Source organism: Oculina patagonica, chromosome 14 (assembly GCF_052425735.1).
Source record: "Oculina patagonica isolate OP01 chromosome 14, crgOcupat, whole genome shotgun sequence".
In the NCBI taxonomy this organism is placed as follows: domain Eukaryota; kingdom Metazoa; phylum Cnidaria; class Anthozoa; order Scleractinia; family Oculinidae; genus Oculina; species Oculina patagonica.
Genome location: NC_135771.1, coordinates 16,394,947 through 16,422,027, shown reverse-complemented (window position 1 = coordinate 16,422,027; position 27,081 = coordinate 16,394,947). Strand labels below are relative to the sequence as shown.

General features: G+C 36.9%; 3 protein-coding genes across 4 annotated transcripts in view; 1 reads left to right on the top strand and 2 right to left on the bottom strand.

The window, feature by feature from the left end:
* LOC144638619 (ATP-binding cassette sub-family D member 3-like) overlaps positions 1-16,814 on the bottom strand; it is a 47,192-nt gene extending 30,378 nt beyond the window's left edge. The window contains exons 1-13 of one of the 2 annotated variants that reach the window (XM_078497818.1): positions 16,671-16,814; positions 16,205-16,244; positions 13,734-13,783; positions 13,410-13,461; positions 10,172-10,260; positions 9,313-9,382; positions 6,660-6,686; positions 6,114-6,184; positions 3,466-3,535; positions 2,983-3,036; positions 2,520-2,576; positions 939-991; positions 162-251 (exon numbers count right to left, since the gene is read on the bottom strand). In XM_078497818.1, coding sequence (XP_078353944.1) covers positions 162-251; positions 939-991; positions 2,520-2,576; positions 2,983-3,036; positions 3,466-3,535; positions 6,114-6,184; positions 6,660-6,686; positions 9,313-9,382; positions 10,172-10,260; positions 13,410-13,461; positions 13,734-13,783; positions 16,205-16,244; positions 16,671-16,807 — 860 coding nt within the window. In that variant the 5' untranslated portion in view covers positions 16,808-16,814. Of the gene's footprint in view, positions 1-161; positions 252-938; positions 992-2,519; positions 2,577-2,982; positions 3,037-3,465; positions 3,536-6,113; positions 6,185-6,659; positions 6,687-9,312; positions 9,383-10,171; positions 10,261-12,581; positions 12,718-13,409; positions 13,462-13,733; positions 13,784-16,204; positions 16,245-16,670 lie in introns of those variants that run through there. The other variant, XM_078497819.1, reaches the window with a different exon arrangement.
* A 1,416-nt stretch (positions 16,815-18,230) lies between these two features.
* LOC144638997 (uncharacterized) lies at positions 18,231-19,868 on the bottom strand. Its single transcript, XM_078498266.1, has one exon. It carries the CDS (start codon positions 19,866-19,868, stop codon positions 18,231-18,233), a length of 1,638 nt encoding a protein of 545 aa, XP_078354392.1.
* A 2,317-nt stretch (positions 19,869-22,185) lies between these two features.
* On the top strand, positions 22,186-25,829 carry LOC144638680 (cilia- and flagella-associated protein 144-like). The gene is made up of 4 exons (XM_078497906.1): positions 22,186-22,400; positions 22,487-22,546; positions 24,050-24,153; positions 24,953-25,829. Exons 1-4 carry the CDS (start codon positions 22,274-22,276, stop codon positions 25,064-25,066), a joined length of 405 nt encoding a protein of 134 aa, XP_078354032.1. The 5' UTR covers positions 22,186-22,273; the 3' UTR covers positions 25,067-25,829.
* Positions 25,830-27,081: the final 1,252 nt, after the last annotated feature.

Below are 27,081 nucleotides of genomic sequence, written 5' to 3'. Positions count from 1 at the left end.
ACTGGCTGTCTAAAACAACAGCTTATAAGGATACAAGCCAAATGGTCTAAATTGGTTGTAACAGGTTTAGCAACAAAGAAACCGTACTTGACACCTACTTGACATTTGATTTGGGTGCTCTAATCTTAGGTTAGTTATTTCTACACAAGACAATACTCTACCTGTTAGTTATAAGCCGAGAGTTCACGAATCTAAACTCCCCTTCATGGTGTTGTTCTTCTGCCGTCATTCGTCCCACTGGTCGACGTAGTCTGTTTGTAAAGTAGGCAAGTACCAAGATTAAGCAAAAACTCAATGTAGATCTTCTAAACACTTTACTCATAAATACAAAGTAACATTTCACGAACACACACAATTTAAGGCGCCCATTGGAATAAAAACACAACAAAGTGATTGAAGAGTTTGAACATAACTAACTAAATTAGTTATAATGAAGTTTAATGCTTCAGATTCAAATCAGAGTTTTAACTTTGTATTTTGTCAGTTCTATGAGTAATGTCAAGGACTGAATGCAGCTACGAAAATTATAATAAAAGTTTTTATTAGGATTTTTAGCAAGGTGCTTGCAAAAATTGCAAAATTTACCAAAATGATAAAAATACAAAAAAGAATAAAAGCAGAACTGAAGAAAGTCAGAAAAACACTGAGTTCCCTTAATGAGTTTTCTTTTTCTTGGAACTCATGCTACTTGCGGCTTGCAGCCTTGCCCCTGGTATATATAATTTATATCACACTTGCTTGCTATTTTCTTGTTTCTCCCACGCAATTTGGAGCAAGAAAAAAAGAGACTGCTCGCAGTCTAAAGAATTGATGACCAACATGTATAGATGTACTGTACCCTTTCTAATAAGATTTCAAACTCTTTAGTTCATAAATTAAATGCAATGGTATTAATATATACAATGTACTGCTACATAATGCAAATAAAAATAGGGTACCTTGTTAATATAAGTCCTGAAACAGCTAAGTATCCCAACATGATGGCTGGTCCCTTGAACAAAGAATAACAGAGTGCACACAAGATAAATAATTAGATATTATTACAGTTGAACTTCTGCCAACAGTCAGATACCTTTCGTAGGAGGACTTAGTCATGGACCTAGCACTGTACAAACATTATATTTAAGGTGATTCCACTGAAATAGGAGGAGTATTAAATTTTTTTTCGAAACACGGTCCAGGTTACAATTATGTTATGAGCATTAAAAAAATGAAATAAAAAATGGGGGTCACCGCGCTAGTTCTTGTGTAAAATGGATGGGCATTATCGTAAATATACGACCCGCGAGGTATATATTAGAAACCCGAGTAACCCAAATGGGGAACTATTATTTCTAAAAAAAATAATTATTGCATTAAAGTATAAGTCTAGTTCGAGAAAACAGACTTTGATCTTATATAAAAAACTATTCTTATTGTACAGAAATTAAGATAATGAAAGAGATTAAAGATTTTGCTTCGTGCGCACATTAACGGCACCACCTAAAAACGTGTTTTTACGGCATTAAAATTAAAATATCTCAATGCAGAATTTTAAACTTTTCTTTAAATCACGATATATTGTAGACAACCGTATGAAATTTAAATTAATGCATTAAAAAATGGGGGTCACCGTGCTCGTTTAGGAGAAAACGACCATTTATTTCCCTACCGAGCTTAGCCTGAAGGGAATCTCGCAGTGTTCTGAATGCGCGCGCGCTCTTGCGCGCGCTAAATGACGCGAAAACTTATGCGCAGCAAGGATGCGCAATGCAATTCAGTGGAATCACCTTAACACCCCTTAAGGAAACCTCTCCTAAGAAGACAATTTTACAGGTCCCAAGAGTGTATTGTCATGAGGTTTTAACATTAGTATTAAGTACACATTGAACTGCTAGTGGTTTAAGGTAACATGTACCGATACATTATTAATAATTTTATTAACATATACAGTTTAACAAGTACATGTACGGTGTGAGCCCGGGGGGGGGGGGGGGTACTCCCATATGTGGCCTATATAGGTATGTGCCGCCCAATAGGGTATGGTTTGTGAGGTTCTCGGTCCTTAAATAGGGTATCATTTTTGCTCCTTTTGGCAATGAGTTCCCGGTGTGATCCTTAGATAGGATACCTAAATTCTATAAGCTAAAATAAACGCCCAGCTAAACCAAAAAAGGTATCTTAAAACTAAATTTTCTGTTCAGGTATTAGTAAAGCGATTTTATAGAGATTTGTGTCTTGCCGTGCGCGGTTAGCCGTTATTTGGGTCGTCATGGAACGCTTCTCCTCCCCTTGAATGGGGTGTCATTTTTCGGTTTTGGGCCTTAAAAAGGGTATCAATTTTCGCTTTCTTTATCCTTAAATAGGGTCAGAGTTTAAGAACCTTGGCGGCACACCCTTATCCGAAATTTATGGGAGTACCCTCCCCCCCCCCCCCCGGGGTGTGTGAGTTCTGATTGGATGGCCACTAGTAAGTGCTTTGACCTCAAGTGGAGTGTTTTATACAAATTTACATAAAAATTATTTACAATGAGCAGTACCTGTATACCAATTGCTCCTGTCAGCTTCTGGACATATATTACTATGTCAAGTAATGGCTGTGAATTAATAAACAAAAATAAAACCCTGTAAGAAAGTGGACACTAAATGCTGTACAAGTTCACTTCCTATTAATGTTATAGAAACAGAACAAGCTTTAGCTGCTGGCCTAATGATCGCATAAGCAAAGAAAATTTACATTTTGATAAACGGAATAAAAAAGTGTTTTTTTTTCCTCATGCTGTTTTCTTAAGTTTCAGTTTCTTTTACAAACATTGAGAACATTACTTCAAATTTCAAAGAGTTTTCAAGACAAAAGTTGAAATGCAAGTGCTATTCAAGCTGTACAAACCATGTATATATCATGGGGAAAAAACACATGTACAGTGAATATCAAATTTATTACTAACTCTACAGCTGTAACTGGGGAAATTTACAATAAAAATATAACTTTTGTCAACTCACCTTACTGATGTTGGAGTAAAGTTCAGCAAGGCTGTTGCAGAATTTATCCACATCCTTTGTGTATTGATTAGATATGGAAAAATTCATGTTAGTTACTGATACATGATGATAACCATTTTTAAAAAATATTTAATGATCTATTTTCACTATGCATATAAAAAGCTAACTAAAAAGGAAAAACAATTTTCTTCCCAGTTGACCAATATTGGTTAAATTAATAAGTCAATCACTTAATCACCTCTTGTTTGGTTAATTGGCTGACTAACTGACTGACGGACGGACGGACGGACAGACAGACAGACGGACTAGTAAATAAAATGCAGCTATTCCTGACTTACTTTACAAAAACCAGTCAGCAACAGATACAGATTCTTATTATGAATGGAAATTCTGACTACTTGTGTGATAACTACTATTTATTGTACATAGACACAATCTAAATTTCAAATATCAGTGCATGCAAACATGGACATTATTACACACCTGAGTAAGAAGTTGATCTGCATTTGCAATCCTGTTATCCAAGTTGCTCATTTTGTAGAAAGTGAATGTGCTAGAAATACAGTAGAACATCTATGTTAAGATGCAGAACTTTACTGTTGTAACAATAATTTGCCAATTGGACAAAGCTTGTGGAAAACGGAATTTACCGTATTTTCTCGATTAAACGCCTCCGGCGTTTATTTCAAACTTGGCCCGATAGGGCCGGCGTTTATTTGAATTCAGGAGTTTTTTTCAAGCCCTATGTTTCTAAGAAACGATTTTTATTCATTATTTTTGGCAGCTTTATAATTAGACTCCAGGGCTCAAAATAATTTTCGGATACTGACCAGTCATGTTGACCGGCCAAATCAATTTTTGCTCGGTCATGTCTCGTTTTTGACCGGTCAAAATATTGTCATGAGTATTTACTTTGAAGCAATAGCCTATTCTGCCAAAAATATCGCCTCATAAGCTAAAACACTCGTTGTTAAAGAGTATAAGGCTTAAAATTAAATGTGTTGATCGCTAAATGTGTCATTTTATTATGTTCGCTTTTTGAATTTCCATTCCTTCTGCGTTCTACTCTACATAAAACAAAATGCTCAGTAGCCGTAATGTTATATTACTCTATCATATAGACTCTTGGTTTTAGGCCATCGTAACTTGATTAAAAATATAACACAAACAGCGGTGATAAACATTATGAAAAATCACATTTTTATAAACTTGACGTTTCGTATGCTAAGCTACATACATTTTCAAAAGTATGACCGTTAAAATTTTTAGCAACTATTTATATATTATTAATATTACTCTGCATAGTTTTACATTAATTAACGACTTACGGGTGGAGGCGATCTTGGTTGTAAGCACTTTACTGTTCTTTACTACCGAACACTAAATAGTAAAAGGACATATGCCCATGCTACAAGTGAGATAACTGTGCCTTTGCTCGGCATGTAGGAAGAAAGGAAACGCCAACGGCTTCATGTCAACAGTGATCCGTAAAAAGAATAAATTACGTCCTGGTTCGCCGGTCAAAATGACCGCCGAACCAAAATTTTGTCCGGACAAATCGTCATTTTGGCCGGACATTGTCCTTTGACCGGCCGTTATTTTGAGCCCTGTAGACATTGTTTTTAAATCATATTAAACCTTTGAAAATTGTTTAAGGGGTTTATTTTCAAATACAACTTGGAGACCTGGCGTTTATTCGGGGCCCGGCGTTTAATCGAGAAAATACGGTACATATTTCACATTTCATTTACGAAGCTAAATTTTTTCCCAGGTTTCCTTTCCCTAGCTCCAATGGGATGCTTAGGCATTGCTGATCCTAGCAGTACAAGGACATCTGTCACACATAATCTATGAATGTAATTAATAACGTCTCTTTATAGCTCAGTGGTTAGAGCATCTGATTGCTTTGCAGAAGGACATGCGTTCAACTTCCATCAGAGAATCAGATTTTGTACATAACATCTTTCACAACTATTAAAATATTGTTTCCAGCTTAAATTATATTTTAAAGATGAATTCCAGTCCGTATTGCGCAATCTCGGCTGCAATGTTTATGTGAGCCCACACGAAGGAATGTTTACAAGCAAAACTAAAAATTCCGTGACAAACTTACCTTTTTCTTCATAATTAACGCCAGATATCCTTGCAGAACAAATAATAACGAGTAGAGGAACCTTGACGCTATTCCAAACCGACGTTTCAGCTCATCGGAAATTGTAACGAACTGTAATGGCGGACTAAAAGACCTCATGTATGCTGTCACCGAAGTGTAACGTTTCAACGAATTCAAAACAAAAATGAAAACAAACCCTGAGTCTGCGCAGTACGGACTGGAAATCAGCTTTAAATTCACTATCAGTGTAATAACAGTGTAAGAAACTTTACCCAGTCCAATTATCATAATATTATTGGGCCATTCTGATTGGCAGGTGGAGGGGGACAGGAGGGTGGCAGCCTGGGAGAAAAGGAGCAGGAGCCCCGGAGAAAAGGGATGGGAGGCAGGAGAAGAGAGCGCAGAACGTAAGATTCCCAAGGTAGTGGGAACAGGGAGAAATTGGAAAAATTCCGCAAAATTTTGTTATATTTTTCATCATCATCATCATTTATTTCCCACTTCAGAATTAAACATACAAATTAAAATAACTTAAAAAGATAGGGCGAGGAGACCTCCAAGAAACCACAAGGCTTATGGTGGAGGCCACCTCGGGTTAGCAATAAGTTTGTAATTTCGCTGTGAATGTGCAGCTAGGCCAATTTCAGACTCATTTTATTAGAAATTTAATCATTTTTTTCTTAAAAGAAGAGAAGCTACTCGAACCAGAGATCGATTCTGGTAGAGAATTCCAAATTTTAGGACCCTGGAAAAGTATTGTAAACTGCTTTAGATTTATACGACAGTGATGTGGTCGATTTTTGCAAAAGAAAGGGACAAAGAGGAGGGAACCACAACCTTAAGGGCGAGAAGCGAGAGAAAAAGGTACGGGAAGTGGGAGTAAGAGGTGTGGGAAGTGCATGGGAGGTTACCATCCCCTCCAAAGCACCATGAGCAAAGTTTACAGTGTATGGAAAATTATAGAAGTCCTCAATCATTTTATTTTATTCCCTTGGAAATAGTACCGTAACTAACTTACCTTAGATACTGTTCATACAGGTGAAGAGTTAATCTTGTGCGGAACCTTAACTTAAGTTCATTCAATCCAAACTGAATATGATAATGGCAGATAAGAACAACTCAGTACAACAATGAAAGATAGATAGATAAAACTTTATTTAAACACGATAAAAATTAAAGCTAAAAGCTTGTGGGGTTGTGCATTTAAATTCAACTATGCTAAGATTAAAATTACAATTAAAATATCTAAAATTACAATTCCTACATTTACAGTAAAAATTAATTATTTAATTAATTACTAACTAGAACTGTTACTAAGTTATCTACTAGATGATTAATTTACAATAAACTAACTAAAAACTAATTATATATAAAATCACTGTGTCTGTGGCAGGTTATTGAAGCTGACAGGGCGTTAAAATTAAAAATAATATGCTCTATTTACAACATGCTTTCTTAGCTCTAAAAAACTTGAAGATAGAGAACACAGCAAAATTACATCTTCATCATCTAAATGTGATAAATATTAAGTTAACTAATTAAAAATACATTTAAATTAACTGACCTTTAGAAGTTGGTTTGTTACAGATATCTGTCAAAAATAAAAGTATAATATTAAACAATTAAGACGGATTCCGCAGAAAGTTCGAGCAACGAGTGCGAAAATTAAGTACCAAAAATCTACTCATAGTACGGCAACATTTTGTATACCATTTAAAAGACCTTATCGAAATTCATTTGCCTTTGTGACCCCGTAATTAAATTCTAAAGCAATCTTGAGAAAATTAAAGTCAAACCTCGTAAAAATGTTTATAACGCACGCCATTTTGTTTTGAACTGGCGTGAAATGTCCGTTTTAACTGAATTATTGACAATTTCAAATTCATTTTTCTCTCGCGGGGTCAGCTTGAGAGCTTAATTTTTGGCAGGTTTTTGTTAGCTGTACTTAAACTGTTATCATGCTAAGAGGTCTTTTTGCGGGCCCAAGAGAGGCCCGCAACCCTAATCTTGACAGTGACCAGCGGATTGCGTATTACGCGTACGCGCCACGTTTATAAAGGCTATCTGCAAACCGGAAGTTGAAAATTTTGTTCTTCCACTAAGAACGATCGGAATGCAAAAAATGTGTCAATCACGACAGTTTGTCGTAACAACGGAAGAGAAAAATCTCTTCTCCAAGAACGATAAGAATGCGAAAAATGAGTCAATCTCTCAACAGTTTGTCACATAAGATCTACGCTTCTGTCACATGGAAGATTGCAAACATTACAATTTGTAGACGTTGTTTTTATAGGTGCTGCTTTTGAGAAAATTTGTTGTGATTATATCACAGATCAAACAACGGCAAAGCGAATGATTCCAGCAACGGTTATTCTCGAGGAATTCGTTATAACACTGACAACATAGCGAGTTTATCAACCGAGGAAAATCACATCTCAATTCACACCACGTGCTCGACTACACTTCACAATCAACTGTCAATCAAAAAACAACTCTGACTGCTTCGCGGCCGGTTCGCGGCAATTATTAAAGCGTGACGCGTTGCTCAGAATAATTGTCTTTAATTTTGTCCAGTGATTTTTCATTAATCGCACCACATTAACAAAAGGCAAGCACAACATAGCGAGTTTACCGACTGAGAAAAAAACACATCTCAGTTCACAACGAGTGCTCGATTACACTCCACAAAACTGTGTAATCAACAACATAGATTGGTTTGCTGCAACAGGAAATGAACATTCCTTGCGTGACGCGTTACTCGGAATACCATTATCTTTTGTCCATTTTATCATTTATTTATCGACACTGCCATCTAACATTACGCACTCTCGTACCAGTCAGTGCCTTTCAGTTCTAAGTGCGTCAAGGCCCGCACTCTCTAACCTGTGGTTACCACTAGTTGGTAACTTAATTTTTGGCTGTATTGCTCGAATGTTGGGCGGAAACCATATTAAATGTTTAATAAATCATACTGTCTTTTTGTCTTTGAATCATACATCGCACATTTGTTACGATTATCAGAATTTATACATTTACATGACATACACCTAAATCCTGATTTCTCAAATCTCCAAGCAAAAAAAAAAAAACTTGGTTCAAGAAATCGGGAGTTCAAGAAATTTGGGGTAAAATTGCAGTGTTCAAGTGAGTGAAGGCAATCCAAGGGAAACAACTTTTGGTCCAAGTTACATTGTACCAGAAGGGCTTTATTTATGAAACTAAGGCCCGGGTCGCACTTGGGACAAAATCGGGACAAGTTTATTTTGATAAGCAAAAAAACTGTCAGATTCCTGTCATCAGTTGACCACGCCAAGTGCGACCTACTTGTCCCTACGCAGACAAAAACTTGTCCACGGAGACAAATCTTCAAAAGAGCCGTCGTTCTGCCTCAACGCAGGACTTTTCAAGAACAACAAACAAAAATTGTTTTTCTTGTGACAAAAGTGTCAATCAGTTCAGTGATCCTTAAAAAATTGTTCGCTTCACATTTCACTGTCTGGTCATGAATACGAATTCAAGCGATTTTTGACCAGATATTTCCGTTATTTGGGAAAAGAGTCCTCGCCAAGATAATCCAAATGAAAGGAAAGATCGGTATAGGACAGAGCAACTGTTCTGTAGCCGCAGTCTGAATCATGATGCACAGCAATTTGCTCATATTTTCCCGGTAACAGCGGCGCGCTTTCTTTTATGAGCTTCAATTGTTTAAAACGAACACTCGCATTAAGAAGATAGAAACAATGCGACCCGTTCTCCTCTCCCTTTTGAACATTATTTTTCCTGCGAAATTAACACAGTAGAGTGAAGGGTAATTTTGTGTCTCCAAGTGCGACCCTAAATACAACGATTCAAATTGTCTCGGACAAGTTCCGAGACAAACATTGTCCTCAACATCTTGCAACATTTCAAATGTGTGTCTCAAGTGCGACCCGGGCCTAAGAGTTTCTAGTAATCATGATAACAGTCATTTTAATGCATAATGAAAAACATAATATCAGGCCCCTTGTACCAGCTGTAAGTATGGACTACCCCACTCTCTGCCATGTGTCAGCCATGCATGCAGGCAAAAATTAATAGTAAACAAAATTCCCATGATAACAGTCTGTATAGAGACATTGTAGAGTGGGGCTTGCTTGTTTGTGTAAGACACAAAAATTAAAGACACCCTGAGAAGATTGTCTAGATAGTAAATAAATGTACATGTACACTGTACTTACAAATGGCATGGCATAAACCAGCGCAATGAGATGATGTTTAAATCCACCAAAATCCCTGCCAATAATTGACCTAGTATAATATTAAATTTAACACAAAAATTAAAAATAAATTAATTCTTTCTTGTAAAATGAGTGAGAGCTACACAAATGGCTAAACGAAAGACTACCAATAAATTTATTGATGTGAACATTTTCATAAGCAAAGAACAGAGTTTCTACAGCTGTTGTTGTGCCAAAGTTTTAAAACTTGTCTGACTCATAATGGTTTCATTCATTGCACAATACTATGTTGGTAACATACAACCTGTAGCACAAAGTTGTGTTGACATTTATACAAAAAGGTGTTATAAACAGTAACTTTACATTTGTATTATCCAACCCTCCAAGTTAAGACCATTTTAGTCACTATGGCGACTAAAATTTTGGAGCTGGCGACTAAATTTGAACCAAGGTCGCCAGCCTGGCGACTAAAATTGAGAGGAATGATTGAAAGCATCAGCTTAATTTGGCGACTAAAATTTTTCACTGGCGACCAAAACTTGAGTAGTTGGTGGCCAAATGGCCACTAAGGAAAAAAGTAAACTTGGAGGGTTGTTATCAAATGTTGTATTTTTTCCTACACTTCATAGTAAATCACAATAGTACAGTTTGTAGAACTCAGTCAAGAACCGAGTCTTGCAAGATCGAGCAAATAATGAGCTTGTCACTTCACTGATTCCTCAATGGATCCACAAAACACTACTCAAGCAAACAACCCACAACTTAGTGTACTGCAGTAGTGCAGTGCTGACTGCCAAGTGGGACCCAAATAATTCAACACAAAATAACTGTTTACTTGTTTGTCTTTAAGAAAGCTCACCTCTCAATTGAAGTGCCATTATGTATCATCCAGACATCACAGTATGTCCTTGCTATCAGAGATGCAGCGACAAGTCCCAAGTAACCAGTCTAGAGGTAAACACAAAAACTTCATTAAAAAAATTGTAACAGATACAGGTGTCAGGTAATTGACTGTGTTGTGTTCTTAAAAGCTTTACATGAAGGCATGTATGTAAAAACGGCCCCTTGAGTTTCTGGCTAATCAAACATTATCAAAACAGCTCCAAATTTCGCATGCAGGTTTGCCTACGTGTGCTAAACACTGTCCTGTGTTTCATTTCGCTGGTCTTTCTTTCGTTTTCGAAAAACAACACATGCAAAAGACAAGGTTTTTGCTGGCGGCATCTTTGGAACTTTTCTTTCACAAACGATAAACAAAGAAAACCTTTTGTTCCTCAAAACAATGAAACCAGCTAAAGTTTTGGGATTACAGGCCTAGCCCTAACGCAAAAGCTAACCCCAAGGCCTAGGGTTGGGGTTAGAGTTTCAAGTTAGGGTTACGATTTCAAATTTAGGCTTAACGACTTAACCCTAACGAAAAAGCTAACCCCAAGGCTAAGGGTTAGGGTTAACGTTTCAAGTTAAGTTTAGGATCAGAGTCAGCCTTAACCCTTAGAGTGCGCTTTTCTTGCAGTAAGCTTTCACGCCAGTTTGCTTGCGGTTGGCTGCTTTTTAGTGCAGAATGCACTTTTGTGATGGTTTGGTGGGCAGTCGTGTGATAAACCCCTAACGCGCTAATGTGTAAACTTTTAATCACCAATTAATTAATTAATATCAATTAATTAATTATTCCTTGTGGAGGGGGCGGGGGTGGGGAGCACCTGACCGTACTCCTAGGTAAAACCTGGAGCACATCTACGTTACTTTCATATGAAGATCTCAAACGTATATATTTGTTTCAGAAAACCCTTTGCTCTCCTTGTGGTACTACTCAACGTAATTTACACCAAACGCATGCGCAGATTAGTCTACGTTGTTTTCTGGAACTATCATGAACATCGCTTGTATTGCGTGTTTGCGGTAGGCTTCCTGCAGACTTCTTGGCGCCAAGTAAAAACCGCAAATTAATTAAGTTAGGTTTTGAGACTTTCACAGTGCTTTCGTAATTAGGTATGCAAAAACTTGCACCGGGATTTTCAACGTGAACACCTGATAACCAGGAAACAAATATCCTAGCTGTACTGCGTTTTAAAAAACCTGTCGAAAAATATGTAATTAGATTTGTTTCTTTAGTTTTTGAGAATCGTCTTTCGTGCAGTCTAAACCGTAACTTAATTAAATTAAACAAATGTCATCGATGCCGCCGTAAAACAAACAAAAAACAAAAGTTTCATGTTATCGCATTTTCAAGGAAGACAAAAGTATTTTGTTACAAACGAACAAAAGTGTCGTGTTACGTTTGCAAAGATTAGCGTAAGGAACACCTGGAAAAGAATACAAGTAGCCTGTGAACAGTTTTTCCGAAAGTAAAATAAAGCAAATAAACACGAACATATAAAAAACATACTTTCAATTGTTCCATATTGCATTCTGCACTTACCAAATCATCGAGATTTTTGTTGTTTCGGGCAAGACTATTTTGATCTGTTAGCGTTAACTGTAATTTGAGGTGAAAGTTAAATAAAGATTGATTGTGATAGACTGATTGATTGAATATGTTTGCTTTATTTGGCAGCCAGTACAGCACCTTACTTATGTGACAAGATCCCATTTTAACGAGTTGGTGTTTTCACTTTATACGTCTAGTTTTGCTTTCAGTTAAGTATCGCAGGCTTGCTCTCACTTCTAACTCCACTCCTTACATCATCACACATCTACAAAATCCCGCGAAAACAAGATAAACTTCTAAGGTTTTCGTTCGCACGAATCAATTGATTGATTTATTGATTGATGAATATTTAATGAGGCACAGAAAAAAATTTTGCGAGGGAAGGTGCCCTGCGAAACATCTAAAGAATTTTTTTTGAAGTCTAAAACCAGGTCACTTCTCAGCAACTTTGTCGCTGCAGCACCCAAGGGGACACTGCAAAACTCACGCTGACATAGTTCCCGAAAAAAGGGATCTGTGTTTTTAGACTTTATTACCACTTGGCTCTGCCGGCCTTTGTCAGACAACTTTCAATCGTCAAGCGCTAAAAAGCGCTATTGTCATACCTGTCCACTCTCCAGATTTTCCCAGGAGTCTCCAAGTTTTTCATTAGATCTCTCGGTCTGATTTTCGGAGAGTATTCATACATCATCTTAAATGATCTCCTTACAAAGCAAAGATTTCTGGACATCTCCAGATTTTTGTACTCTGGGGGTTGGCAGGTATGTATTGTACAAAACAAAGGCCGAACATCTCTCATTTCTTCGAGAAATGCTGTGCGACTTAAAAAAAATATATAAACGGGTTTTCAGACTTAATGATGTCCTTCAACCGCCAAGCGGACGCACTTGTGCTCAAATGAACCAGTAGTTTATTTTCCCAAGCAAAGCGCCATTTTTGTTCTCTGTACTTGAACTGCTAACATGTGACTAAAGACGTCACAATAGAATAGCGAGTCTTAGTCCCTCGCTGCCACCGCCTGGGAGCAAATTAAATATGAGAAAATGGCTGCCAGCAAAGTTGGTTTGTGAAACGCTGTTTTTACATCCTGGACGACTGTAATAAAGCCGAAGATTTACACACGCGATGCATGGAAAAATGTCCAGTGCTGGATTACTGTGGACAATGTAAGCTGCAAAATCTTTTTTTTTTGCATACATGTATGTTATTAATCTTATGGAAGATGAAGCAATGGCGAGTGTTAAGAATTCATTGCCAATGTTTAGCACATGTAAACAAACCTGCATGCAAAATTTGGAGCTGTTTTGATAATGTTCGATTTTGGCAGAAACTCAAGGGGCTGTTTTTACGTGCATGCCTTCAAATAATCCTCTCACGGTGCTCTTTCTACTACCATAACACAAAGGCAGTTTCACATTCAACTTTTAACCCTCCAAGTTAAGACCATTTCAGTTGCCATGGGGACTAAAATTTTGGAGCTGGCAACTAAATTGGAACTGAAGCCGCCAGCCTGGCGACTAAAATTGAGAAGAAGGATTGAAAGCATGAGCTTAATTTTTCACTGGCGACCAAACTTGAGCAGTCAGTGGCAAATTGGCCACTAAAGAAAAATATAAACTTGGAGGGTTGACTTTTCTCATCATTCATACATTATTATAAATGCATGTACCTCTGGTGTGAACCATCCAGGAATGATTATTTTCAAAATCCTCAGCAACTTTCTGCAAAAAAGGGATTTTTTTTTGACAAAAAATATTCATAGTTTATTATAATTATCTATTATTAACATTTTTCAAATTACCAGGCTGGTATATTCATTTAGTATATTATATTTAAATAATATAATTATTATTTATATTATACATAATATAATATTAAATAATATTACTTTTCATAAAAATTATACAAATGGCTAGACAAGTAAAATTAGTACAGTTTATTTTACCTAAATAATATTATAATTTATTATTTATTAATAAATAATTACATGTACCTGAAGAATACACCATTTACTGCAGCCTTTTCTTTCTTGGCAGCTTTTTCCTGAAAATATTCCACTGTTACATGTAGTTCTTAAAACCAATTAACATTCCAGTCTTAATATTATGCATACAGTTCGATCCTAATTCCTCAAAGCTCCAATTTCTCGTATTTTCTGATAACTTAATAAACCAAAAGTTTCTCCCCTTAATTTGCTTTTAATTATCAGTTGGACACTGCAATAATTTTACCCCAATTTCTCAAACTCTTGATTTCTTAAACCAATTTCCGTTTCCGTTTGCCCCAGGCTTTTAGCCAGCATTTAAAAAGTGGGAGTCCAATTTTCTATAAGGCCTGACTCTGCCCCACAGGAAGGCCTGAGGAGCATGCAAGATGTTTTTCTGCAGTTACGAGTACAAAGGCATCTAAAGATTTCCAAATTTGCTAAAAAAAAACCTCAGTATACAGTTATTCATATTAGTTTTCTCTGAAAAGTGGCCATCCATTGGACTCCTGGACTCCCACCTGGCTAAAAGCCTGCTTTGCCTGGCTGTAATTTTAACACTTGAACCAACTTCAGTTCACCAATTGAAAGAAGGTACATGTAGGTCCTTGCTGATACCCCCCCCCCCCCCCAGGAGGACCATTCCTATTTGCCCGGGTGCAAAACCCTGAGGCCCACCTGCCCAAAACCTTTAAGAATCCTCTGCCATTGGAGGTTCAAGAAACTGGGATTCCTCTGTCACATTTACCAATGTTTACATAAATCTATATCTTGGAAACACAAAACAAAACATGGTAATTGCGTCATCCTCAGTCACCTCGTTTGTCCTTGTAAATGGCAGGAGTAGATTAAACTTGGTTAAACTTGGAAGAAGAACCCCTTAAACTTGCACTCGTGCTCCCCTTGTTAATATTTTAAGTGGAAGTAGAATGGGAAGGGGAATGACATAAGTTGTGGCCTTTAATTAATCCGTGGACAAGGAGGGGGCTCTATAGGGCACTAACAGAGATACTTGTTAAGCTTTTCTGTCACTTATATGTGGCAGTCCCTTGACAGTTTCCTTTCAACTGGAATTTCATTTTCTTTTCTTTTTGTTTCATCCAAAAATTTCGTTAAGAAAGGAGAGGCAATGTATTAACAGTACTTAATATTATCACAGTGACTATGTTCATAGCCATTAAGATCACACATCCTTGTATACCCTCCAAGCCCTGCAGAAGGAAGGGTAAAGAGCCCATGAAGAAACACCTAAAAATGATCAACCAATTGAAACAAAGAGGTCACATTAAAATCAAAGGTCAGTCAACAACTAGCTGGGCAAAGCATCACAGCCGGACACAGTGTGAAACTAGCCAGGCACAGCATAGAGTCCTGGGCCTAATTACAGTTCCCTAAGAACATGAACCATCACTGTGTTCATAGCCATTAAATCTTTAAGTTCCAATACCCACATACAAATTCTCCTGACTGATCTTCATACATGTACATTTTCTTATAGCATTGTTGCAAGAATTTAATAAAAAATTTCAAAAACAATTTCCCTTTGGTGACCATTTTATTAATTCTCATAACCTCTTCTCTCGATTTAGTATATTGTGAAGAGAAATTTGATGTTGGTCACACTTGGGTTAAAATCATGCTGTATACTTGTGTTCTTCAAGCATGAAACTGAGGCTTGATGCCCCTACTCAGGGTTGTTGCTAAGGGCCGGCTGCAGGCTAATTTCACCGGCTGAAGATTTAGTCCGGTTGAAATATCACATGAAAACAAAGACTTAGGTAAACTTTTAGAGCTGCCAACAGAAACTTCAGCCAGCTGGGCTTGTTGATTAGCTGGCTTAGTTATTTCTTAGCTATATCCCTGCCTACTCATTCAAAGGAACAGATTCCTATCATCTTGGGAGAGGTTATGTCGAGGGGAAGAGTGGGCTATACAGTGTATGACAAATGGGAGGAAGGGAGGGAGAGGTACATGTATGTCCATGGGGAGGGAGGAGTAAACTGTACGACAAAGAGGAGTTGGATGTGCAGCAAATAAAACATGGATTATTCCAAGATGAATGAGTTCAATCCCTCCCTTATTGAACATAATTATTATTGTAGTTTTCAGCTATATGGGAACTCTGAAATTCAATCCTCAACCAATGGCTTACGCTCTTTGCTGCCATCAATCATCTTTAAGTTAGCAGACCTCTCGGAAAACAGAAGTTCACTTTAACTGGGTCAAAAGGTCACATCTGTCAGTTGTGATTGGTAGATTTTAATCCATTTTGTTTGTTTCTGTTTTTCATGGTTCGTTGGCTGTTGCCATGATTATGACTGATAGCAGAGAAAACGCATTATCATAAGGATTTTGAATTTCAGAGTTTGCATATCACTGAAAACCGCAATTATTATTAATGCCTGACATGTGAGGCAGATTAAGAAAACTAAGAGCCAGCTGGACCATTTGGAATACTGTAAAACATGATTGTCCCTTACCTCTTCTAAAGAGATGTGCAAATCATCAGTCACATCTACCCTGCAGTAACAAAGCAATACAAAACAATAATTAGAAACTTCAAAGTAAAACTCATTCACAATTAACTCGAGGTTTGCAATCCCAGCTGGTTCTATCTATTATGGGAGCTAGGAGGGATGGCGCAGTGGCGAAAACACTGGCCTCCCACAAATCAGCACAAAAATTCATATGCTGGGTTCAAATTCCAGACCCGGCATCACATGAAGGTTGAATTTCTTGTTGGTTTTTGTCTCAGAGGGTAAACTTTTCTGCGGGCTCTCCGGTTTTCCTCCCTCCACAAAAACTTAACATCGAAATGGGCAAATAAAATCACGTTTAAAAGCTTGAACTAAAAAATCATGACGCAACCGAAAACAAAGGAAAATTTGCACTGTTTGCAGCACAGTGACTTGACATTTGAGCAAATTATTTGACACACAAACATACCTTTTACTACTAAGTTCGTCCAGCTTTTTCTTCCATAATACAACGATACTTGCAGCTACGGCAGCAACTGCGATCCCAGTAGCTTTAGAACCAAACCAGTTCGCCGGTGGAGGAATCTTGCTCAATATGTTCACCATTTTGATTCCTCGGGCTATCGCTTAGCCACCAAGCCTCGTCGTTCCATTTTCCCGGCTTGGTAGCCACACAATCCACTGGATTGGACTACAAAAAGAACGGATGACGGACTTTGTCCGTGACGAACCTTATAGGCTTCGCTAGACCGCTAGACCCCTTTAAGCGTATAATTCACGCCGTGCATTATATCTTACATTAAAATACCAGAAATATATTTTTCATATCGCGGCGGAAGAGTTCCAGACTAAAAAAAATAAGTTCCAGCCTAAAACTTCAGTTGTCTCTTCCTTTCTCAGTCCACTGAGCCATGGTCATTGAATGTCCCGGAGTGATATTTTTTCGATCATTCACTCCCTTTAACGTGTTTTTAATCCGACGTCGCAAAGCCTAGATTCAACTTATTTTATAGTTTCAACCTCGTCACGAGCCGGTCTATTCAAGAAGGCCGACATCCTGTAATTAAAACCTGGGGCATAGTTTACTAATTGCTACAATCTCTATCTATCTTTTTATCATTACTTTGGGTTTGATTTTGGTGACAAAATGCAGTTACAACTTATACATGGAGAAGCCTTTGGAGTTTGGAATTTAAAAAGCTGAAAACTTGCAAAAGGATCGAGGTTGCGTAAAAATTAGATAGTCACTATTTGATTTAACAGTGCAATGCTTGCCTCATTGCGCGCTGCGGTCGGTTACATTAAGGGTTTTAAAACGTCGTTGGAAATAACAATGTCACACATCATGCAACCACAAGCATAAATGAATCAATTAATTTAATTTATTTTAATTGAAATTAACATTAGAACTGTTTATAACTAATAATAACTGTTTATTGGTTACCGTGGTAACAGAATACATTGAGATACATTTTCGTTTATTTTGTTTTAGTGATGTGAGTAAACGGGACGGCGTTGTAAACTTACAATCTATTCAAGGTTTCGCAAAAATTAACAACGGACTGAAAAGCGACTAAACATTTACAGTGAAAGAGAGGAAGCCTAAAATGTACTATTCACAAGAAGTCTATTACCCCCCCTAGATTTAACGAACAAATGTAACATTTGGTTTATTTCCCGATCGAGAACTAACTATAAAGTGACCATGGATCGGAAGGAATCCGGCACGGTATATCTCTCTGTTTATATCCTCAGGATTCGTTGGGCCAGAAAATTCGAGGTTTTTTTACATGTTTTTTTGTTCTGTTTTATATGCCGTTCGGTGTCATGATTGCTACTATTATTTTATGCTTTTTGATTATCTGCTATTTATACCTGACCATAACTTGTATTTTAGTTTTTTTTTTACTTTTTTAACCCCACGATCGAAAAAAGAGGTTAGTTTTGATTGTGCCCCATAGAAAGTATCTGTTCATGGATTATGTCTTTTGAACTTAAAGTTCTAAATACCACTATATATTTTATTTCTTTATCTTTCTTCTCCTTTTGAGTCTCCTTTTTCCTTTTCTTTTTCCTGCTGTTTGCGCCCGCTGCCTTTGACTTCGGTATTCTCTCTCCACAACATTGGACTTTCAGGTAATTCACTGCAATGCGGAGTAAATCCTCGCAGCGGCGTCATTAAGTTTCTTAAATGATCAGCTTGTGATAGCAGTGTCGTAGAAGATTCTTGGAGTGTTTTGGATTTTTTGGCGGATTTCTTTATAAGTTTGTCTCTAGGAGAGTTCGAGCTGTTTAAGCGCTCCATCATCTTTGCCAGCTTGTAGCAACATTGCTTTGCTACACTTGAACACGTTTCCGAGGTTGTTGTCGAATCAATCATTTTTGTCTTCATTTTTCTCGGCTTTTGGTGATTGGCAGTAGCGGAGGAGTGGTGTGAAAGGTATAACTTTGGCAAAGTAAACGTTTCTCCTAGCTTGCTCTTTGATTGATCATCTCGTACTAACTCGTTAGAAGATGTTCTTTCACTGTCGAACCTTACTTTGTATAGAGGTTTATCAACTATTTTCTCCGTCTTCAATAACTTCCTCTCTCTTACTTTCAACTTGTATTTAAGTCGAGTCAGGTTTTCAGATTCCAAGTCTGGGCCGTAAACTGTCGAAACATTTTGAAACGTTTTCCGGCAATCTGTACAAAGGTTACAAACTGGTTTCATTTCACACAATCTCGGACCTCTTTCAAAAACTGGACAAACTGGACTATCGGGTGTTTTCACATGTTTCTGTACCCTGTGTATAGATGGAAGTTGCTGAAATGACCAAGGGTTAGCAGGCATTTTGGAACTTACTAGAAGTATCCCAGAAAGACAGTTATCTTCCAGCTGACCTTCGTGTGAATCACTGCTATGAGAATAAACTATTCGGCCTGGTTTTAACAATTTTTGACTTGGGTGTTGTACTGTACCGTCATCATCTTGACATGAAAGTGTTCTGTGAGAATTTTGTGTCTTGGCCGAGGGGCAGTTCTTCATGTCGTTGCACTCTTGTAGAAGTGAAACAAGACGAGAGAGGTTTCTCTTTACACTTTTATCTCCATCGTGAATGCTCGGGTGAGGTTCAGTGTTCTTGGCTGTCTTTATACCATCGTTTTCCCATGGCTTAACATTCACAGTTTTCAGTGCCACTATTTTGTCCGATTTTTCATGTCTAGCACGACTTTCACTATTCTCCGATAGATTTTGAGATCTGTTGTAGCTATTTGCATCCATGGCGATTTGGCAAGAACAACGTAATTTCTTCGAATCCAATTTTGACACAGTTTTACCAGAAACATCGCTAGAGCAAGTTTGGGATCTAGTCTTCGAGATATCTCTTTCTGTTTGAGACCACAGTTCTTGCTTGCAGTTAACCTCGTTGTTTACTCTCTTGGTCGGAATTGCTTTGATGGAATTCTGGTTTCTCCCAGTCGTATTTTGTTGTGTGCTTCCAAAACCACTACCGCGGTTGAACGTTGTTTTTGCAGACAGATATAAGCCCGGTCGATGTATTTTGGCATTGTGCAGTGCTAATGCAATACGGGAGTTATTTTGCTTTAACTTTATCCTCTCCTCGACAATTTTCGCTGTAACTTTCCATGGCGTCGACTTCGGTTCTGTAACAGCACCCGGCATCTTCAAAATTTGTTGTCAGTTTTCACGATCAGTTTAATAAGTCCAACAGTTACACGATAGCTATTCGCCTTCAGTTGCGGTCAATTCCACATAGTGATTAGCCAGTTTAGTAAACCATACCTATAGGTTCCATAAGCTTTCAGAAATAACAAATCGTGATTTCGGTAGCGTTGTTCTTTGTTACCATGAGAGTTAGACTCAGCCGTTGTTTTGTCGGTGAACTATAAGAGTGCTGTACAACAATACGTTATTTGTAGTTCTTGTATTGAAACTATACTCCACAAAAGCCTACGTGACATGAATAATTCGCAAAAGACCTATTATTACTGCGTTTAATAAAGAAAGACTCTATAAAGCTTTTTATAATTGACAATTAAACGGCCTCTAGAGACAAAATACTGGCGTACAAATAAGCATCTCAATAACTTTGATATCAACAGGTGAACAATAAATTAATCATTACATTGTGTACCTTTTGAAAACCGACTTTAAAATGGTTAAGAAATTATATTAAATAAGTAAATTGACCAAATAACAAATTAAATGCAACAATTCTGGAAGTTTCTGTGCTCAGGCACGAAAAGTATCGCGTTAGAAGAATGTAAAAATGGTTGCCGCAAACTGAAAATTAATGAACTACTGAGTCAATTGCTGGAAATCAGTTTTGTCAAATTCTTAATTTCCGGTTCTTGTGATTGAAGTGCGTTTGTACATTTCCTCGTCATGTCATGCTATATATTCTCTCAGTATTACAACCATGTAAGCAATTTTAATAGTCTTAGGATATTAATCTTAAATAATCCATTTTCACAATAATTTTATTGCTTCGGCAAAAGTGACCCGACTTTATATGACACAAGTAATGATCTTATAAAACGACTCAATATGGAAAGTCCACAATTAAATAATTGATATCTCAGTTTATCTTTGATTTTATTTAACAAAAAGTTTGACTTGTTTAAAATTGTAATGTATAATTTGTTTCAATTTATGCCATTAAGTCGAGCAAATACTGTACGACTCGTTAAACTGAAACCGGGGCAATTATGCTCGATTGAAAAGTGGCCAAGACCGCTTTCTATGGAACAGTTGAAGTTGACGCACTTTAATAATCAATAACAAAGAAGCACAAATGTGCTGTTGTACATCAAGTGTTATTTTGATTGATGGAGGGTTGATCAAAGATTACTTTTTCAAACGACGCCTTCACTTTACATGAAGAAAAGTTTTGCGGAGCCGTTTATGTAAGTTAAGTTGCCCCTGGCAACCGAGCCACTAGGCGCGGAATAAAAAACAGTCAAAATGTTCAGTATTTACATGGAAAAAATTGGGTCACTTGGGTCACCCTGCTACCCAAGCCCACTTTGCGATTTCTTATATAAACAGTTCGGAGCTATACATCAACAAAGAAATGTATGACAAGCTAGCTTGGCCAATGCCGTAGATTTGGAAATGAGTTGGAAGCTAGCGAAGACGCGAAGAGGCTGTAAAACATTGGACCATCTAAGATGGACGAAAATTAGGGCGATATGCAAGAGAAATAAAAATGTTTATGAAAGTATGAGTTGCCATGCCACAAAAATGTTACATAGTGATCGCAATATCATGATAGATCAGACACGTAATTTTTGTATGTTGTGTATCCTAGCAAGGCGAATAAAAAAGTTTGTCTCTACCAGTTATAGTTTTTACTGTACAAAACTAAAAGTGTAAAAGTGTGGTCAAGTGTATTTTTAATAAATAATATTTACTATTTATATAGCGCCTATCCAACATTGCTCTAGACGCTTAACAAGCCGAAAATTAAAAGCACTGAATACGTAGGATATAATTATGAATTATTTCAAAATAGCATAAAATCCCAGCATATAGTTAATAAGTCCCCGAAAATAAGCCCTAAAAACTCCAACGTAAAAAAGTCCCTTAAATAATATGTGAGCCCCCCTTTTCCCAATCAAATCAGCTGTCAATTCAGGGCTTACTTTGGCACAGCTGCTAAAGAAAGGAGAGAGCCTTGTCCTTCTTGCGAACAGTTTGCGAGTTTAGGGACTGGACCAGCATAAGGTTTAACTTCAACCATGTTCAACTTAAGGTTCAAGATGAAATAATATTTAATTAGCGCCATTTGCGATCTACGGTGTCGTTTACTGACATATATGTCTGATTGAAAGTGAAGAGGCAAAAATATGGATGTACGAGCATTTTGAAGAAATAAATGATCACTTTTTCAACGGGAATCTGGTATGAAAGCTCTGGCCACTCGCCGCGGGATCCTGGAAACGAAATGTGTTGCCATGACTACGTTACAGACAAAACGCTTATATCAGCCGCCATTTTGTATTTATTTTGCCTGTCTCGCAAACCACTCGAAGTAAAAGGGTTTCTCGTCAAGAATAAGCAAAATTATGGCATCTAAAGGCAACGCTGAAGTGAATTACGTCCACCAAAATGCTATTTTATGCGAAACGATTAAGAAAGAGCAGAGAAATCACAAGTTATATACAAATTACAGCATCAACCCATTCAAGAAAAGTAAGCTGTGGAGTCATATTAGCTCTGTTTTCTAGGAACTAACTTTACATTACAAGCATTGATCATTTATATATTGTACTTTGTAGTGTATACACTGACTGGTAAACCCAATTCTGTGCACGACTCTGCTGATGGCGAGGAAGATGGTAAGCTTATAGCAATGCTTTATCCGTAGTTTCTACTTTGAACAGTAGATCTCTGCAAAACTTTGGTTCTTAATAGGCGCTACTGGCCTTTCCGTCCATTGTAACATCATTTATGGCAAGACGGCTTAATTTCTATCTTGTGTTTCATTTTTATCAGGAAGTACAGATCCTTCAAGGTAAAGCATCCTTACAAATGCAAAGGATCTTTATAGACACACACACACACATGAATTATGACGACCTTACAAAGATTGTACATGTACTTTAGCATAGCAGAGATCTTTGCAAGATCCTCAAAAATCCGTCAAGATCTTCCAAGATATTGGCAAGATCTTGACAGAATATCATTGAATATCTTTTTGCAAGAGTGCTTAAGATTCTGGCAAGAACTTTGAAGATTTTTGCGCAAGGATTTTCAATAAAAAATATATTATCAAGAAGATCCTCAGAGTTTTTTTCACAGTTCTTTGTAGATCCTGGCTTATGTTCCTTTGAAAGACTCAGGTGGTGAATGGCCCTTCAGAAAAAGAGCATGTCTCACATAATTTAAGCCAAATTTTAAAGGTCTCATCGTCTTGAATTTTTCTAGGACACCTTCCCAAAGCCTTGATTTCTTTTACAAAGCTAAGAAAGTCTCGGGTTTCGCAGGAAAAATGTCAGTCTTGCCACACAGCCATAACTTGCAAGAGGCAAGACGAGGCACTTGGCTCAACTAGAAAACTAAAACAAAACTACGTTCAAGTGGGAAAATAATCTCCAATTGAGCCTGATTGATTTTTTCTGAATAAATACCTCATGAAAAAATTAATGCTAAAAATAGTGTCTCAGAGCTTTTAGATTTCAAGATGTTCTTTCTAGATCCCACGGTTTGTGCCTTTGACACTCACAACTCAAATTTACCATTTGACACCCCTTTTTATTGGAGGTACACTCTTAAACAACTGTCTAAATTCTTTTAAAAGCAAAATGGTGTAAACAACCATCTGTAAAACCAAAATGACAAATAGAGGTACCTTCTGTGAAAACAGGTGAACAACTGTGAGCAGTACTCTCAACAACAGATGACTTTGTTTAAGGGACATTGCAGATCATGCATAGCTTTTTCTTACAATGCAAATAACCCCTGGAGTACTAATTGGTTTTGAGGAATCCTTGACTCACAAGCAACAAAATGTCACAGTCATGACCAAGGCATCAACAGTCTTTTCTCAATTATTATGTTGTTGTCGATTGAACCGAAAATAAGACAGTCCTGAACCCAAAGAGATTCATGTATTCATCTTTTACAGAAATCGCTTAAAAAACACATTCGTCATTTTTACTGATTTTGTGTGAACATTAATTTGTTTTCCCTAGGCTATTAAATAGAGTGCATGTCCCTTAAAAGTAACAAGAGCCTAGATCCTTGAAGATTGATTGTCCTTTCTGTTAATAATTTCAAGAAAGGTTTTGAATTGGGCTCACAGTCTAATGCAGTGAGTTTGTTATTTTTCCATCTTTTAGACAATTTCTTAGAAGTCATCAAGAAGTCTAATGAAACACCAGTCAAGAAATTTAATTTCCCTCAAACATCAGCACAAGAAGTTGGATGGAATACAGAGCCACTGGTGTGTTTTTTATTTTTTATTTTTGTTTTATTTGACTCCAGCCACAATCCATACATACATGTTAGCTCTCAACCTCTATTCATGACCCCTTGCTACTTTTGGATTTAGCAGCTTTTCATACTGCAGCTGCTACTTTAAATTTATTTTTAGAATTTTTATTTTTAAAATTTTTAAATTTGTTAAGATTAGGTCACAAATTAATGCTGTGCACGAGTTACTGTATGGAAGTATTACATACAATGTAATTGAATGCGATGAATAGGACTACTCAAATCTGCTAACCTGTGCTATTGTTTAGCCCAATCCATCAATCTGTTCAAACCTGCATAATACTTGAAACCTTTCTGCAGTATAGTTGTACTGTAATGTAATACATGTGGTTTTGCTGCAACAAACTGTAGATGTTCATCTTTTGACGCTAACTTTCAAGTTAAAAGATTGATATGCCTGTAGTTCATTTAATGAATTAAAGGGGGCATAATTATTAATGGTTAAAAGTATACATGTAAGTAAAATCTGATTTTTCTCCCATCAAAAGTACTGACCAAAGTTTATAACCAAAGATCTCTGATCCAAGCTTTGTTTAGGACCAACAAACTGAATTTCAAGTGGGCAGGAGGTCAAAATCCATGTCAAAGTTTTCAGCTAATCCGTGATCTGCCATGTTTTAGAAATCTGCAAAGCCATTCAATTTATTGCAAAAGTCTGCAATCTGTCTGTTTTTCTGACAGATATGCGTTGAACTATGTAAGCTTGTAACAAATGGAAATTATAACGGTGATTTTGGCATTTGTTTCAGATTGACAGACTGTGGAAAGACCGTCTAGATCATCCCATAGTTAATGCTGAAATCACAAAGTTCATGGATAAGAAATGGATGGTTAAAGAACAGACAGAAATTAATCAGAGTTGAATATAATTTTTTAGTAGAAATTGGATATTTCAGGCTTTCAAATTTGTGTACTTTATTTTTAGAATGCATCTGAGCATGTATTACACAATGTGTAAACTTTTTTTCTGAGATATATAACTGTAATTATTTTACAATGTAATATTTGTAAATTAAGTATGAAGTTAATCAGCTCTGCATTACTGTAGGGGCAACAATAAATAAAAATTATGTACATTTTCTAGCAATGACTTACATTGCACATGACAGTAATAAGTTATATCAGCCAGATTCCTTGGGTTTCTTTTCAGCTTGTAGACATGTTTTTATTAAATTATTGTTCTCATATGAACACTCAGTCACTAAAGGAAAAAGAATACCAACAATCAATTCAATCAATCACACTTTTACTTAATCCTTAAACCATAGTTGGTGCATGCATTAATTAACTGAGAAACTTAAGCTGTTCTTGTTTTCTATGCAGTAAATCAGTTAAAACTAAATTACTTTAATGACCATTGATGATTTTAGTGGTTGTCTTGTTTTCTTTGTTTCAAAAGCTACTTTTAAAAGCTACTAAAGATTCTACATTATTACAATGTATACCATATCCTGGATTGTTTATCCTTTAATGACAGCCTTTTGATTTATTAGTAGTTTTAGTTATACAAACAGTGGTTATATGATTTGTTTGGATTTTTATTTTTAGCCGTATTTGCTGTGTTAATGCAGGAGATATTGTTTGTAAATACAAGTCAACATAAATGTTGAATTTTCTGATAAAGAATTGTTTTCTTGTTTGTGTGCTTGAAGCCAATAATAAGACTGTCGAAAACTTCACACCAAATGTCCCAATTTACATTTTTTAACTCTCAGTCCTGTTTATTGGAAAAGTTGCGAGATTCCTCAAGTTTTCCGGAAGATGCCCTGCGTTACGTCACATGTTACGTCATTTTCATGGCCTATCAGAGTTTTTCATCGAACGTAGCCCCGACCAACGGGAGCGCGAGAATTTTACCAGTTATAGATCGCAAAAACTCAAATTAACACTTTTGCCGAAGAAGACCATAATAAGAACCTTGACCAAAACAATTTTCCTTCTTCTGAAAGGAAAACTCAAGGTGGAGATAACGGCCGTGAGTAATCCGTTATTAAAGCCGAAAGTTTGTGCCCTCTTTTCCAGAATTATGTATACAACTGTACCGTAATTCTTGGAAAAAACTATTTTATATTGTAATTATTATAATAATTCATCCCTTGAGAGGTACAATTTAATTAACCTCGGGAATTTGAAGCCCTTCGACAATGTTTATGCAAACCGAAGCACTTTCTGCACAGGAACAGTGTATTGACTTTTTTTGGTCACGTTTAAAATAGAGTAGGGAAAATTGCATATTTTGGTCCGGGATAGGGTAAAAGGTTTAAGAAGTGCGCTGCACACCCACTCGCCTCGCCCCGCCCCACCTTGGGTTTTAAATGCAGTAGAACCCCGAACTCAAGACGGACTCAAAAGACGACTGGGGACGAGTCAGCAACGAAAAACAGTTCGAGTTAGCGGGGTCGATTGAATTATCAATTTGCCACGTTAATAATTGATAGTATACTGACTTTTCAGCACTTCAGTACACAGTACAGTGCAAATTTAACTTATCTCGTCAGAAACTGTAATGCGATTATGCATTCTGATGATAATACAGTACTGTGAATACATATATGACTCATAAAATCGGGAAATGACCGTCAAATACGTGATCTATTTGCATTAATTAAAATCTAGTTGCTGTAGTGTTAGTTTCCCTCTGTTTAAATCCAATCACACAACAAGAAGAGTGAGATGATGAGATGACATGAGATCATCTCGATACCCTGCTTCAGTGGGCATCCTTGGCAAATGCAAGAACCAGAATTCACGTTATTGGGGTAAATTTGACCCAAATTTTGATCAAAAGAAACGAAATTTAGTTCAAGGAAACGGGAAATTCGAGTTATCCGAGTTCGACTGTAACCGAGTAAAAATGAATAAAAAGTCGGGTCAAATC

Coding starts and splice junctions, on each gene's coding strand:
- LOC144638680 (XM_078497906.1), top strand. CDS start 22,274: ATGGCATCTAAAGGCAACGCTGAAGTGAATTACGTCCACCAAAATGCT. Junction 22,401..22,486: donor CATCAACCCATTCAAGAAAA/GTAAGCTGTGGA, acceptor TGTACTTTGTAG/TGTATACACTGACTGGTAAA. Junction 22,547..24,049: donor TGCTGATGGCGAGGAAGATG/GTAAGCTTATAG, acceptor TCCATCTTTTAG/ACAATTTCTTAGAAGTCATC.
- LOC144638997 (XM_078498266.1), bottom strand. CDS start 19,868: ATGCCGGGTGCTGTTACAGAACCGAAGTCGACGCCATGGAAAGTTACA.